At 42.5% G+C, this 13,340-nt stretch overlaps 1 protein-coding gene across 1 annotated transcript in view; it reads right to left on the reverse strand.

Moving 5' to 3' along the window:
- LOC122815102 (protection of telomeres protein 1-like) overlaps window positions 1–13,340 on the reverse strand; it is a 1,603,082-nt gene that overhangs the window by 938,372 nt on the left and 651,370 nt on the right. The window contains exon 8 of the mRNA XM_044087343.1: window positions 3,465–3,481. Coding sequence (XP_043943278.1) covers window positions 3,465–3,481 — 17 coding nt within the window. The remainder of the gene's footprint in view (window positions 1–3,464; window positions 3,482–13,340) is intronic.

Here is a 13,340-nt window from a genome sequence, read left to right on the forward strand (position 1 = left end):
CTGAGAACCAGCAACTGGCTTAGGAGAAGCTTCGTCGTCGATTTTGGGCTTCGTTTGTCTCTCTCCTTTTCTTTGCGTTTTTTGTGAACTCCAGTAGTCGGATGGCTATCCGACAACATTTCTGGATAATTAAACCGGCGTCCAAAATAGTTTAAAGCAAAATTATACTGACGCTTAATAGTGCATTGGTTAAATCTAGCACAAAGCCAACGACCAGAAACATTGTGATCAGGGCCTAGGCAAGGAATACAGTAAGAATGAAAATCCTTATGAGGTATTTGCTTTCCACAAGAAATACAATTATTTACTTTTTCTGACATCGGTCTGGAGCAAGAAAAAAAGTTTACTTAGCTTTATTGAGGACTTCGGATCTGAAACTCTAACATGAAAATCTCAGGAGTCGGCCGACCGGCACTTGCGAACTGCTTCTGCTTCGGGCACTGCACAGCAAGAAAGAGTAAAGAAAATGGCGTCAGCCGCATCTTTTATACCCCAGACAACCTGACGTCAGGGAAGGGGCGACAGCAGCCGACTCAGGACCCAGGACTTTGGAATTCAGGCCGACTGAGGGCAACCTGCCAGCAGGATTACCCAAATGTAATGACTGCAACAGTGAAACACGAAGAACATCAGCTCAAGACTCACAGTCAGAGAAGTATCACTTCCTTGTAGAGGGCACATGATCGCTCTCTTGCTTGTTCCAATGACACATGCTGCACTGGTTATGACAGCTAATGAGGAGAGATCATGTCTCCAAAGCTTCTTGGGCAAAAAAAAAAATGTTTTTAGCTGCAAAGTGCTGATGTGGAGGCCCCCTCCTCTAAGACGGATTACACTTTTTACACCACACTGAGGTGAACTGCTCAATCCGACATGAAGCATCTCTACCCCTCAGAAGGCTTATCACATAAGAAAGAGAAGGTACACCAAAGCTTAATGGTGAATGTTCACCACTCCAGAGCTCGGCAACACGAATTTAATACCAGAGGAAGTCTGGTGAGCATGTGTTTGCTCCAAAGCCACTAACACTCAATGGGCCACTGTTTCCACTGCAACACCTGCATCCTCAGGTGTCTGAACAGCATCAAGAAGATTATGACAAGCATTAATTCAAGAAGGGATAAGAAGTCCAAGCTTGGATTCTGAAGTGCAACTTCTGCAGCAAGCCAAGACTGTAACCTCATGAGACCTCTTTAGTGGAAACAACTGAACCTGGAAAGGGGTCAGTCCTGAGCTTATAAAAGCAATCATATGAGCAAGAGTGACAGAAAAAATCCTCCACTGTACAGCAATTTTTTTGATTTTGACTAAGGAAACACCACTGCAGGACACATCCATAGTGTCCCTAGATGGGGCTAATGTTAGTCAGTTGTCCAAAAAAGGGAAAAACAGAAACCTTTCTCTTACAAGGCTTTGGCCAACATCATGGTGACGCCTCTAGCTGTTGCAGAAAGCCGGAACAGCATAAAATTTTTGCTTTCAATGACACATACTCACAGCAAATTAGAGAAATATCATCTCTCAGCTTTAAATAACGATGTGCCAAAGTTCTGCCATGTCCAGTGACTCAATCAAGTGACCCCATAGAAGAAAGCATGTGAGAACCTGTAGAGTAACTATTTGATACAGCATGTAATGGATTTGTAAATGAAGCTGTGAAGGTCTACACAGAAGGCATAATGTGCCCATCTCCTCTACAACCACAAATCGGTGAGACTAACCCCCATCCTTGCTCAGAAAATAGGACCGCATCTATAGCCCATCCAAGCAAGTCCAGGATTGCCTTGAGTGCTACTGACATGGACAGGTCCGTGAATGGCGTTCTCTCTGGGGAAGGATTGATGGGCTCCACTGCATGATCAAGAATGGGTGCATCCAAAACACATCAGAACCCATTGGTCCCTTGTGATATTTCTCCAGAAGGGCCTGCTCACCTTTCCTAATATGTGAAAAGGGCAATGAATGCTTGGTGAGCACACAGAGAAGTGTGATTTCACTGGCAGAGACCAGAGAAACAACTACCAATGCTTGAGGGAAGGCAGCAGGACAGTTTGTGGCCACAACATTCCATGCAGAAGTAAGGGATGAGCAGGGTGGACAGCCCACTGCACACACCCGCTTTGGCTCTGTGAACCAGATATTCAAAGGGAATGTAGGCCTTAAGTGAAAATCTCTCCAACCACCCCGATGGAGTCATAACAGCCCCAGCCAAAACCCTCCAACCACCCCTAATGGTTGTCTGAATAACAGCCCCATCAGGTCAATTCCCATGTCAGTGATGGGGGTGATTAGGCAGGAGAGGCTGAACTCAAGTCAGAACAAAGTGATTACTTTACTGCCTTAACTACGCAGGGAAAAGCAAGCAAAGTTTTGGTGGCCAGAGAGGCAAACTCAGGCTGCATTTATGCTGTGTGGAAAGTATCTTTAGTAAGTCCATGGGGGGAATAGCCAGTTCAGCAAAAACTCTGCAAGGGCTTCCTATGGAGGAAGAGAAGGAGATGTATGAGGCCAGTTTAAGTGGTTCCTCTTGAGACTGAGGCTTCTCCAAAGAAGGGATCTATCTTTGCTATAGGAACAATACTACACAAGTGGTTATGGAAACCATAAGACGCCTAATCACATGCACCTTTAAGATGACACACCTAAAAGTTCCCACTACCGTTTTCAAGCACTTAATACTGCTCACCCCTCACATGGAGCAGGGCTGTGCATGATAACCATGGTGTAATTCTGTGTCTGCCCATCCAGTCAAGACTAGCCTTAAAAAGGGCTAAAGTGGCACTTTCTTTGACCTGTAGATGCTGGAAATACATTTAGTTGGGAACCTCTCACTCCAGAAAATTTTCTTTACTTGGTGTAGATTTATTTCCCTCATGACAACATTCGTAAAACCATTAGTTTTGCACCCACAGAAGGTAAAATTCAACTAGATTTTTCATAGCTAAAAAACTATGACACCTCAGATCAGGGCAGCTGGCAGGCTACTGAGTATAAAAGGAGTCATGTTAATCCATTAGGATAGCTATAGGACTTAAGGAGTTTAATATTCTTGTCCAGAAATCTCTGAGGTCTTTCCAACTGAGCAACATTCTTGGATTTATACTTACCAAAGGGGGTAATGTATTCAGTGATTTGTCGGATAATGAAGAGTACAGCGGCTTCTTTGGATTTTCTAAATTATCCCTTGGAAATTAACTGTGCCAGACAGAAGATGTTTATCTGTGAGCTGCTGTTTGAGAGTTTGTCCTCATGAAGATAGACTGAGCTATCTCAAAAAAATGCCATATTTTTGGTAGCAAGAAAAGTGAATACCTTCTTTATATGACTACCTCAAATGGCAGGGGTAATTCTCTGGTCACTCTCTATGGTGTTTTTATCATCATGCCTTACTAATAAAAGCAATATTGGTACAATTCTTGGCCTTTCACAACCAGAATCAGTCCAAGTGTCTGCAACTTCCCCACCAAAAAACAGTACATGCCTGCATAAAAAAAAAAAAAAAATGTAAAAACTTAATACGGCATAGGCTAACTGCCCTTTTTATTCAGGATGCAGGCCTTCACCATGATGTCAGCAGGGCTCTAGGTGTTTCTGGCGGGTCAGGCAGGATCTGTCTGGGGCTAATTTCCTATCATGAATACTACAGTAACAGTGATCCATACAAATAACATGCAGTGCTCTTCTACAAAGACTGATCTAGAAAGGTATAATGTACAATGCTCTTCTGCAAAAATTGATATAGGAAGGTACAAGTCAGCTAGACCTGTTAGCCTCTCTACTATCCCCTGGAAAACTCATGCAAAGAATTCTGTAGGGCAGGTTGACTTAATCAGTGAATGCTAATAATTTGACAGGTAGGCAATGGCATGGCTTCACAAAGCAAAGTTTCTATCAGTCCGTCTTGATACATTTCTACGACTTGGTGACCACAAAGCTGGACAACAAGAATACTTTTGCTGTAGTACACATGGATTTCAAAAAGCCTTTGATACTGTGCTAAAAACAGGTTTCTAAAAAAGTTAAGGTGAGGGATGCAACAATCAACAAGGAGGTATAATCAAAAACAGCTGATGAGAAGCAGCGGACAGCGAGCATTAAAGGACAGATAACTGAGGAAAGGACAATCATCAGTGGGGTGCCAGAAGTTTCACAGCTAGAAATAGGCTTGTTTAGCATAAGCTGAACATAACCTTGGGAAGCAGACAGCATGGTGAAGTTGTCTGCCTAACACATCAAAATAAACAGAGATTGCACATGGTAGAAGTAGCTTCTAGCAAAACATTCAGAGGACTGTAAGTTGGAAAAGTAAATGGTTGAGGTTCATTGTGAAACTGCACAAGGTAATGCACCCTACAAAAAAACTCCAGGGGTAAAAACATAAGTAAAGTGGACTGGCCATGAGGAGAAACCATAAGCTTTCTTCTATTAACTTGGTGAACTTGGGTTTTCTGAGGCAGTGTGGCAACTGCCTCACATACACAGAGAACCCTCTCCTCTCAACTCCCAACACTTAGACTTGTGAGAGATGCACTTGTATATCTAAATTGGAAGCCATGCACTCTCAAGCCAAGACTGGAACAGCTGGTCAAGAGGAGAAGGTCAAGACCTGCACCACACCACATGCAACACATAGCCCTCCAGAACACCCACCATCACAGCTCTTGCATAAAAACACAAACCACACACCCACCTTCACGAGGCTGTCAATAGAAATGTACACAAACAGCAGAGACCACCAAGGCAGAAACGTACTCAACCACAACACAGCACAAACCACAAGACACATAGCTTACCTACATAGTGTGCCCCTCAACCTATGCTCCTAAGGCAAAATAAATTGCCCAATACATTAATCATAGGTGACTCGATAGTGAGTCACACCGATATCCCACTCACTAGGTTAAAAAAGGAAAAGGTAACAGTTAGCTATCACGTGCCAGAATCTATAACACACGCACTCAGGTCACTCCACAACAAGTACAAGTATGACTCTGTCACTGTCCATGTGGGTGTTAATGACCTGAGATGCACCTATCTGGTCTACATGAAAAGAGATATGGAGGAGCTCTCGGATTATGTGGCCCGGGCAGGTATGACCCTAGTCCTGAGCAGCATCCTACCATCACCCAGAATGACACCACAGTACAAGCAGAAAATGATTGACTTCAACAATTGGCCAAGTTTCTGGGGTCATTCTAAGGGGATCCAATATCTGTCTGCTTGGGATGACACAACTGACAGACCTTGATGCTTTGCCAGAGATGGCCTGTATCTGTCACCCCTGGGATTCCGGATACTGGCTAAGGCTCTTGCCTCCCCTATAGTGCCTTTATTAGGCGATGTTCCAAAGACCAAATTACCACTGTAACAGCTATAAATAAATGCAGTCTGAGGGTCATGCTGCTCAGTGCCAGAAGTCTAAATCTCAAGATGCTCGAAGCACTCCCCAAAATGGAGAACATCGACATTTGTGCTGTAACGGAGTCCTGGTTTAAAGCAGCAGAAAGCAAACCTGCGCTAGCAGGCTATAACTCACTCCACACCTTTCGGCCCCAGAACATGGACCGACACTCCAAAGGCAGTGGTGTCTCCATATTCATAAAGGATATGCACACCTCCAGACTAGTAGCCCAGAATGACACATCTGAGATACTTCAGGTACGACTAACATTGGGTAAGATGACGATTCAGGTCGTAGACTGCTATAGGTCCCCAACCATGTCCCCAAGACACTCACTCCACAGTCCTAAGCACCCTGGAAACTATTAGGGTACAACCCAACACTCTCATACTAGGTGACTTCAACTACCCCTCCATCAACTGGGAAAACTAATCATGCACCAATACACTGGCCCAACACTTCCTGGAATTCATCAATTCCAATGCCTTGGACCAGCTCATGCTGATCCCCACTAGAGGAAGCAATATCCTTAGTTATTACTAACATGGGCAATTGCTCTACACCAACAGTCAATTCCTCCCTGGTTAGATATGACCGCAAACTAATCACCATGAAAATCCACATGTCACTCGCACCCCCCGCAAAGGTAACCACCATGAAAGACTTCTCCAAAGTTGACTTTGGGCTCCTAAAAACAGAGGTGACTAACTTCACGGCACCCATGTCAATGGAAAATAGATGCATGACTGCCGAATCATACACCAATGCACTGTATGAACACGTACATAAATCCATGTAACTAGCCATACCCAACAGAGCCAAGACGCTCTCCTCCAAAAAAAAGGAAGTCAATCTGGTGGTACCCTGCCATTAATAAACTCTACAATAGAAGGAAGAAACTGCTGCAGAAAAAGGTGAAGACCCAAGACTGGAAAAATTCCCTTATTAGCCTCAACAAAAAGTTGAGGTCCCTCATCAAAACCTCTAAAGCCAGCTATGAAGGCAGAATTGTAGCAGACACTAAAAACAACCACAAAGCCTTCTATAGTTATATCAAGAATCTCCATGGCAATACCCAGGTTTGCTCTGAGTTACTGCACAATGGTAACTTCTATACTGCGCCAACAGATACTGCCAACATATTGGCCAACAGATTCAGTGCCACCATTACCCCTCTCTCCCCCGCTAAAGGACCAATCACAATACCGGAGGAATGCCAGGCACCCAGCATTACTGCAGCACAGGTTAAAGCTGCATTTTCCAAGGCCAAGAATACAGCTTCCATGGGACCTGACAATATCCCTGGATGTGTTCTACATGAACTACAAAATTAACTGGCACCACATTTCTGTGCCCTGTTAAATCACAGCCTCACCTCAGGCTTTGTCCCTACCAAACAGCGCACTGCTACAGTCATCCCTCTCCATAAAGGGGGAGCGACTACAGACCCTGGGAATTATCGCCCCATTAGCCTGACTAGTGTGATATGTAAGGCTATAGAGCACATCATCATGGACCTAACTAACAAGGATATAGGGAATCTCCAAACTCTAGATCCCAAGCAATTTGGTTTTGTGAAAGGTAGATCATGCCTGCTCAACCTGGATGACTTCTTTGAGTCAGTCACCAGAGCTGTGGATGAGGACAAGGGAGTTCATACAGCCTACCTCAAGCTGGCCGAGGCCTTTGATAGCATTCCCCACTCAGGAATTATTGATAAACTCACCAAACTAGGCATCAACCCCTATATCATTAGGTGGGTTGCAAATTAGCTCACAGACAGAACCCACAGTGTGAAAGTAGTGGACTCCAAGTCAGACTGCCAACCAGTCACGGGTGGAGTCCCACAGGGATCGGTCCTGGGTCATCTCTTGTTTGGCATCTATTTCTCAGAAGTCCAAGCCAACACAGAGGGACTTCTGGCTGACCAAGTTCACAAACAACTGCAAGCTGGGAGCATTATTAACTCCCCAAATGTAGACATCTTACAGAAAGGCCTCACTGAGACCAATGACTGGTGTCGAAACCATGGCGTTAAGCTTAATGCCAAAAAATGCATAGTCATCCCCTTTGGGAAAACTCAGTTCCCACTAATTACCACATTGATGGGAGCCCACTGAACAGTGAAGGTGTTAAGAGATCTGGGTACAAGGGTTGACAGCAACCTCTTCTTCGACCACACTGCCACTGTGGTCAAAGTCCTTCTGTGTGGCACATCTCATTACCAAGGGTTTGCATCCAGGAAGAAAGAGGTCATCACCTCTCTGTACTGTTCTCTCATTAGGCCAATCATCGAGTATAATTCCCCATTTGGCATGTACCTCACTAGACACATGCAACAGCTGGAAAAGCCACCTCACAAAGAGGATCTTAGGCCTTAAACACATGTCCTACATGGACAGACTCAAAAAAACTCCAGCTATTCCCTGTCTCATATCGTCTACTTAGAGGCGATCTCTGCTTGACTTAGAAAGCCATGTCTGACCCAGCTCTGTTAAAAATCCTACATCTAAAGAAATCCCAATCCCTCCGCACCACACACCCCAGAGACCTCAACCTCATTACCACAATCAACAGAACATGCTGGACGGACAGTTTCACAACCCAGAGATTGCCCATGCTCTGGAATATACTTCTCATACATGTCATGCAGAGCACCTCACTGGTCCTCTTCAAGAGAAATCTTGATGAGTGGATGGGAAATAGAAAGTTCAGTTCAGGGTCACTCCAGTGGCTCTACTTGATAGAGGCACTGGGAACTTATGTCAGGCGGCACAATGCTAGGGCAATTCTATGGGCTAGGCTTGTAAAGGCTCCAGGGCCATTAGCCCAGTACACACCTATGAATCTATGAACCTATGAAAATGAGCTGGGGTTTGTAATGATTCTTAATGTGAACTCACATAACGCAGTCTGATGGGCAGTGGCTTAAGCCAACAGGATGCTAGGCTGCACAAATACTGTGCTGAAAATAGCAAATACTGCAGTCACCATGCTTTTGTACAAAACACTAACAAGCCAACACATGGAACACCGCATGTAGTCACGGCAGCCATGTAAAGAAAGGCAGATACGACTGGCAAAGAACATACAAAGGAGAGTCCCTAAAAGTGAAAGGAAAAGTTATAGGATGAGGTTAAGCAAATGGCATGTACCCACTTGAACGTGGAGAATATGTACTCACTGCATCATTAGTGCACAATTGACTGCGTCAGAGTTGCAAAGCAATGACAGAGGATGGTGAGTAGTAAGTTCTGAAGTATAATGCCAGAGAAAACTAATGTAGGTCAAGAAATGTGCTCAGTGGAACCTGACATAAAAGGAGGGAAGAGAAAGTGGAAATGTAATGAGATGTACATCAGACAAGTGAAAAATCAGACGGATTTCAAAAAACCAAGGATCTCCTGCTACTATATCCATCTCGAAGATTTAAATAGGGTCTAAATATTCTACAGCATTTTGTTTTAATCTCAAAATCTTGACATGTGGTCACAATCAAACTATTAACCTCTTTGTGATACCAATGCACACACTAAACAACTGCTAAAGAAGAAAAAAATATAAGTTATCACTTTTAATACACATTTTAACTATCAACCATTGAGGTAAAAAAGTAAAATGCATGAATATACTTGTGAGTTATAAAAAAAAAGTGACATAAAAAAGGCATTCGACTGTGTGACTCAAGACATATTTTACTAACTCAGCACTGGCAAACCTAATAGCAGCACAACACATATTTCAGCACAGCCATTTCCCTTCCTTTATGTAAATATTGTAGGCCTGCAAAAAAAAAAAAAGTTTTCACAACAGCAAATAATTTACTTCTGGGTAACACTGGGAAATGCACTTGTCCACTAAAATGCTACAATAGGATTGGTACAAATACCAGCAAAGAGTACATCACACCTAAATAATTGCTATTTATCAAAATCTGCTTAAAAATATTTGACATTTATTGGCCATTTCTCCAAATCATATTTAATTTCTCTAAAATGCAACTCCCCAAAACAACAGAGCTTCTAAACTACTGCAGTGTTATAAATCACACTTCTCAGTCCCAACAGCTTTCTTTTAACAATGGTCAATTTACTTGTAGTTCTTTGTTTTCTAGTCAAAAGAAATATTGATTTCCATTTTGTGGAGAAGAAAGAAAAGAAAGCCTTTACAACTCGACACACAATGCTACTCATTATCAGGCAACAACGGCATGGATATTATGAAGGAGTGCTGATGCAAGACCTTTTTAAACACATTTCCACTAGATAATACAGACTGGAACAAAAAGGCTGCGTTCTTAAACTGCATTTTTTAATAAAACTTTCATAACCTAACCATGGCATACTATTACATAATCTGCAGTCTAGCTCGGCTGTGCCACAAAATATATAACTGGGCAGGAGAAGCCCTTTAAATGAGTCGCTTCTCCCGCTCCAAATGTGGTTGCGATAATACGCAAGTTGTTGTGTCTTTCGGCTTTTCTCGGTTAGGGGTCGCCACAGCGGAACTCCGGTCTGCTAATGATTGGGAGCAGATTTTTACGTGCCGAGTTGCCAGCTCTGACGCACAACCTTCAACAAAGGTACGGCCCATTCACGCATGCCTCCACACAGAAGACTGTCTAGCTGAGAATCGAACTGGACAATGTCGTACTGTGAGGCGACAACGCTACCGCAGCACCACCACCGTGCATATATATATATATATATATATATATATATATATATATATATATATATATATATATATATATATAATGCACACACATATATATATATATATATATATATATATAGCCCTATATCCCTGATGGTCACAGCTACTGAACAAATTTGTTAAAGGAAGAGACCCTAGCTCATGTAATGTGACAGAAGAACCTGAGGTCCTCAGGTTTTCTGACTGAGAAGCAGGCGTTTATTAGTGGCAAACACTGAATTTACATTTGAACTGAAGAGCAGTCGCCCAGGTAAAAGATGTGCGAAATCAAGAGAAAACAAAGGAGTGGACACGAAGTAAAGAAAATAATTCTCTCCTGCATTTAAATTACCTGATAGAGCGTGTTTAGTGGGGCAGTCTCCCATTAAAATGCAGAATATGCTTTCCTTTATCTGCAAATAACACTGGCTTTGTGGTTCATTTGCAAATGATCGGTTGTGGTTGAAGGTTCAAAACAATTGAATGAAAAAAAACTATCAAGAATATCTTCTGCAAATATGACACCGACTCAAAACTTCAATGACTTTTCAATATTTTTTTACTAAATTTCAAAAAGCCCATCTTATAAGACTAGTTTATTAATTACACTAAAACATTCCACTTGTGAAAAATAAAACAAAAATCTTACAAGAGAATAAAAAAACAAAAACAATCAATTAGGTGTTGAATAAAAGGCACACTCTTTAATTACCAATCAAATGATCATGTAAAACACCCAGCACAGAGGTGCCCTAAAACCACGTGTGGTACTATGTCTCAAAGACACTTGATAAGAAAGGCATAAGCAACGGATTTTTAAACCCAAGTAGCAGACTTGTGGACACAATGTGGAGTAAACAAGTGGTAACTGGGATACTGAACTCTCTTGGGTAAAAGGGCCACATGTTGTGCAGAAAAAACAATAGCAAGACATTAAAAGTGATACAAAACTGGATAAAAACTAATGCAGTCCCTGAAGGACGAGACCAACATGCTAGTAATGACTGGTACTTCAAAGGAACAGCACGTCAAGTTGTGTACCCACTTTAGTGCATCAGTCCTGGTGTCTCGAAGCTCTAGGTAAAAGGTAATGCAGCAGTGAACTCAAGAAGAGAGTAGACTATAGACAATCAGCAGGATATCGTCACAAAGTATCACGTGCTTAAGCCAGGCAATACTCCACAGATGGAAACACAAACATTTAACAGCAGCGGAACATGGTCTTTTAAATTAACCAGTACTCAGAAATCACACCAACATTTTGCACTTTACTAACCCCAAGTTGGTAACGTCAAACAAGGCAGTTACATAGAAGCAAAAGAATCTTGAAGAGAAGCATAAACAGATAGAGCCCCAGTTTTGGAGGTGTCTACATTCAGCCAACTATCAGACAATAACTGATGAATAACCCTCAAATCATGCACAAATGAATTTACACTACCCATCTAAGAAAATGGAATCTTCAGCCAAGTATAATCTACCCAGCGATGTTAACTATCGTAACTAAATCCTCTACTTCCAATATGATCCAAGAATAGCATAAAAAACACACTAAACAGTGAAGGATTCAGAGAAAGTCTAGCCAAAAAGGAGATTATTCACATCAGTAAGGGCAATTTCTGTGTTTATGGCGAGTATGGAAACTAAAATGGTATGTATCATCAAATCTACTGTCAAGATGCATGTAAATAAGAAGTTATGTACCTACCATAACGTTCCATGTTAGTTGTCTTCTCTCGCCTTCTTTCTTGCTTGATGGGTTCGGAGCCGATCCCCGGCTCCGACTCGGCACTTGCTTTAGCTCGAGAACTCCTTTTACCAGCTCGAGGCAGCACCATATCCCATGATGCAAGGCAGTAAGTACCCAGATCTCATTTGTTGACAAAGGGCAATAACACCAAGCATAAAATACTTCCCAAAGGAAGAAGAAACTTACAGATGGAAAAAGGACCAGGTCTGAATGGTCTTTAGCATAATAGTTTCTTATACAAGGTCTGTCCAGGCCAGGGGAAGGAGGGAGGGTGAAGAAAGAAGGCGAGAAGACAACTAACATGGAACGTTATGGTAGGTACATAACTTCTTAATGTTAAGTTGTCAATCTCGCTTCATTCTTGCTTGATGGGACCGCCCCTAGCACCTCTATCCTGGGTGGCTCAATGGAACAAACTCTTGAGGACTGTAGAGCCAAAACTGGCTCTGTCCCTGGAGGCCAAGTCCAATTTGTAATGGGAAACAAAAGTGTGAGGAGTGGCCCAAGTGGCCGCTGCACAAATAGTGTCCAAAGGCAGTCTAGCTTGAAAAGCTGTAGAAGTAGCTAAACTCCTAGTTGAATGTGCTTTAGGTTTTGAGCACAGCTGTTTTCCCCTGATCGATAAATTTCAGTGATGACCAAGAAAGCCATCTGGACAAAGTCACTTCAGAAACAGGAAGGCCTTTTTATTATCCGCATAGGAAACAAAAAGTTGATCAGATTTTCTAAATTTTTGTTCTGTCCAAATAATATCTAAGCTGACGGTGGACGCCAAGATAATGTAGCTTTTGTTCAGCTCTATCTGAATAGTTAGGAAAAATACAGGGAGATCAATGGATTGATTCAGATTGTTTTTGAAGCGACCTTAGGTAAAAAGGATGGATTAGTTCTCAAAGATACTCTGTCTTTGTGAAAAATCAAATAGGGGGTCGAACCGAAGAGCATGAAGTTCAGACACCCTCCTGGCAGATGTAATAGCCACTAGGAATAACGTTTTCCAAGAAAGATATTTCAGGGAACAAGAAACAGCTGGCTCGAAGGGGAAGAATCAAGGATGTCAGCACTAAATTTAGATCCCACTGAGGAGGAGGATTCCTGATTGGAGGCTTTAGTAGGAAAATTCCTTTCAAGAAGGCCCTGCAGAGCCTATGGGACATAATATTATGATCTGCTATCCCGACATGAAAATTAGAAATAGCAGCCAACTGAACTCTGACTGTGGAAGAAGAGGAGCCTGCATGAAAAATCTCTGCTAAGAAGTCCAGAACTGCCTGAACAGGGGCAGTAAAAGGATCAATATTTTGGGCCTTAGCCCAATAAGAGAAACGTTTCCATTTGCTTGTGTAAATCCTCCTGGTAGAGGATTTTAGTGAAGCTACTATGATATCTCTAACTGGGTTAGAGATCAAAGGAAGCCTGGCTAAGGAAGGAAGTGGAGCAACCATGCTGTGAGGTTGAGAGAAGGGATTGACCGCAGCTGACCGGATTGGTGAA

Source organism: Protopterus annectens, chromosome 11.part0 (assembly GCF_019279795.1).
Source record: "Protopterus annectens isolate FY-2018-M chromosome 11.part0, PAN1.0, whole genome shotgun sequence".
Classification (NCBI taxonomy): Eukaryota; Metazoa; Chordata; order Ceratodontiformes; family Protopteridae; genus Protopterus; species Protopterus annectens.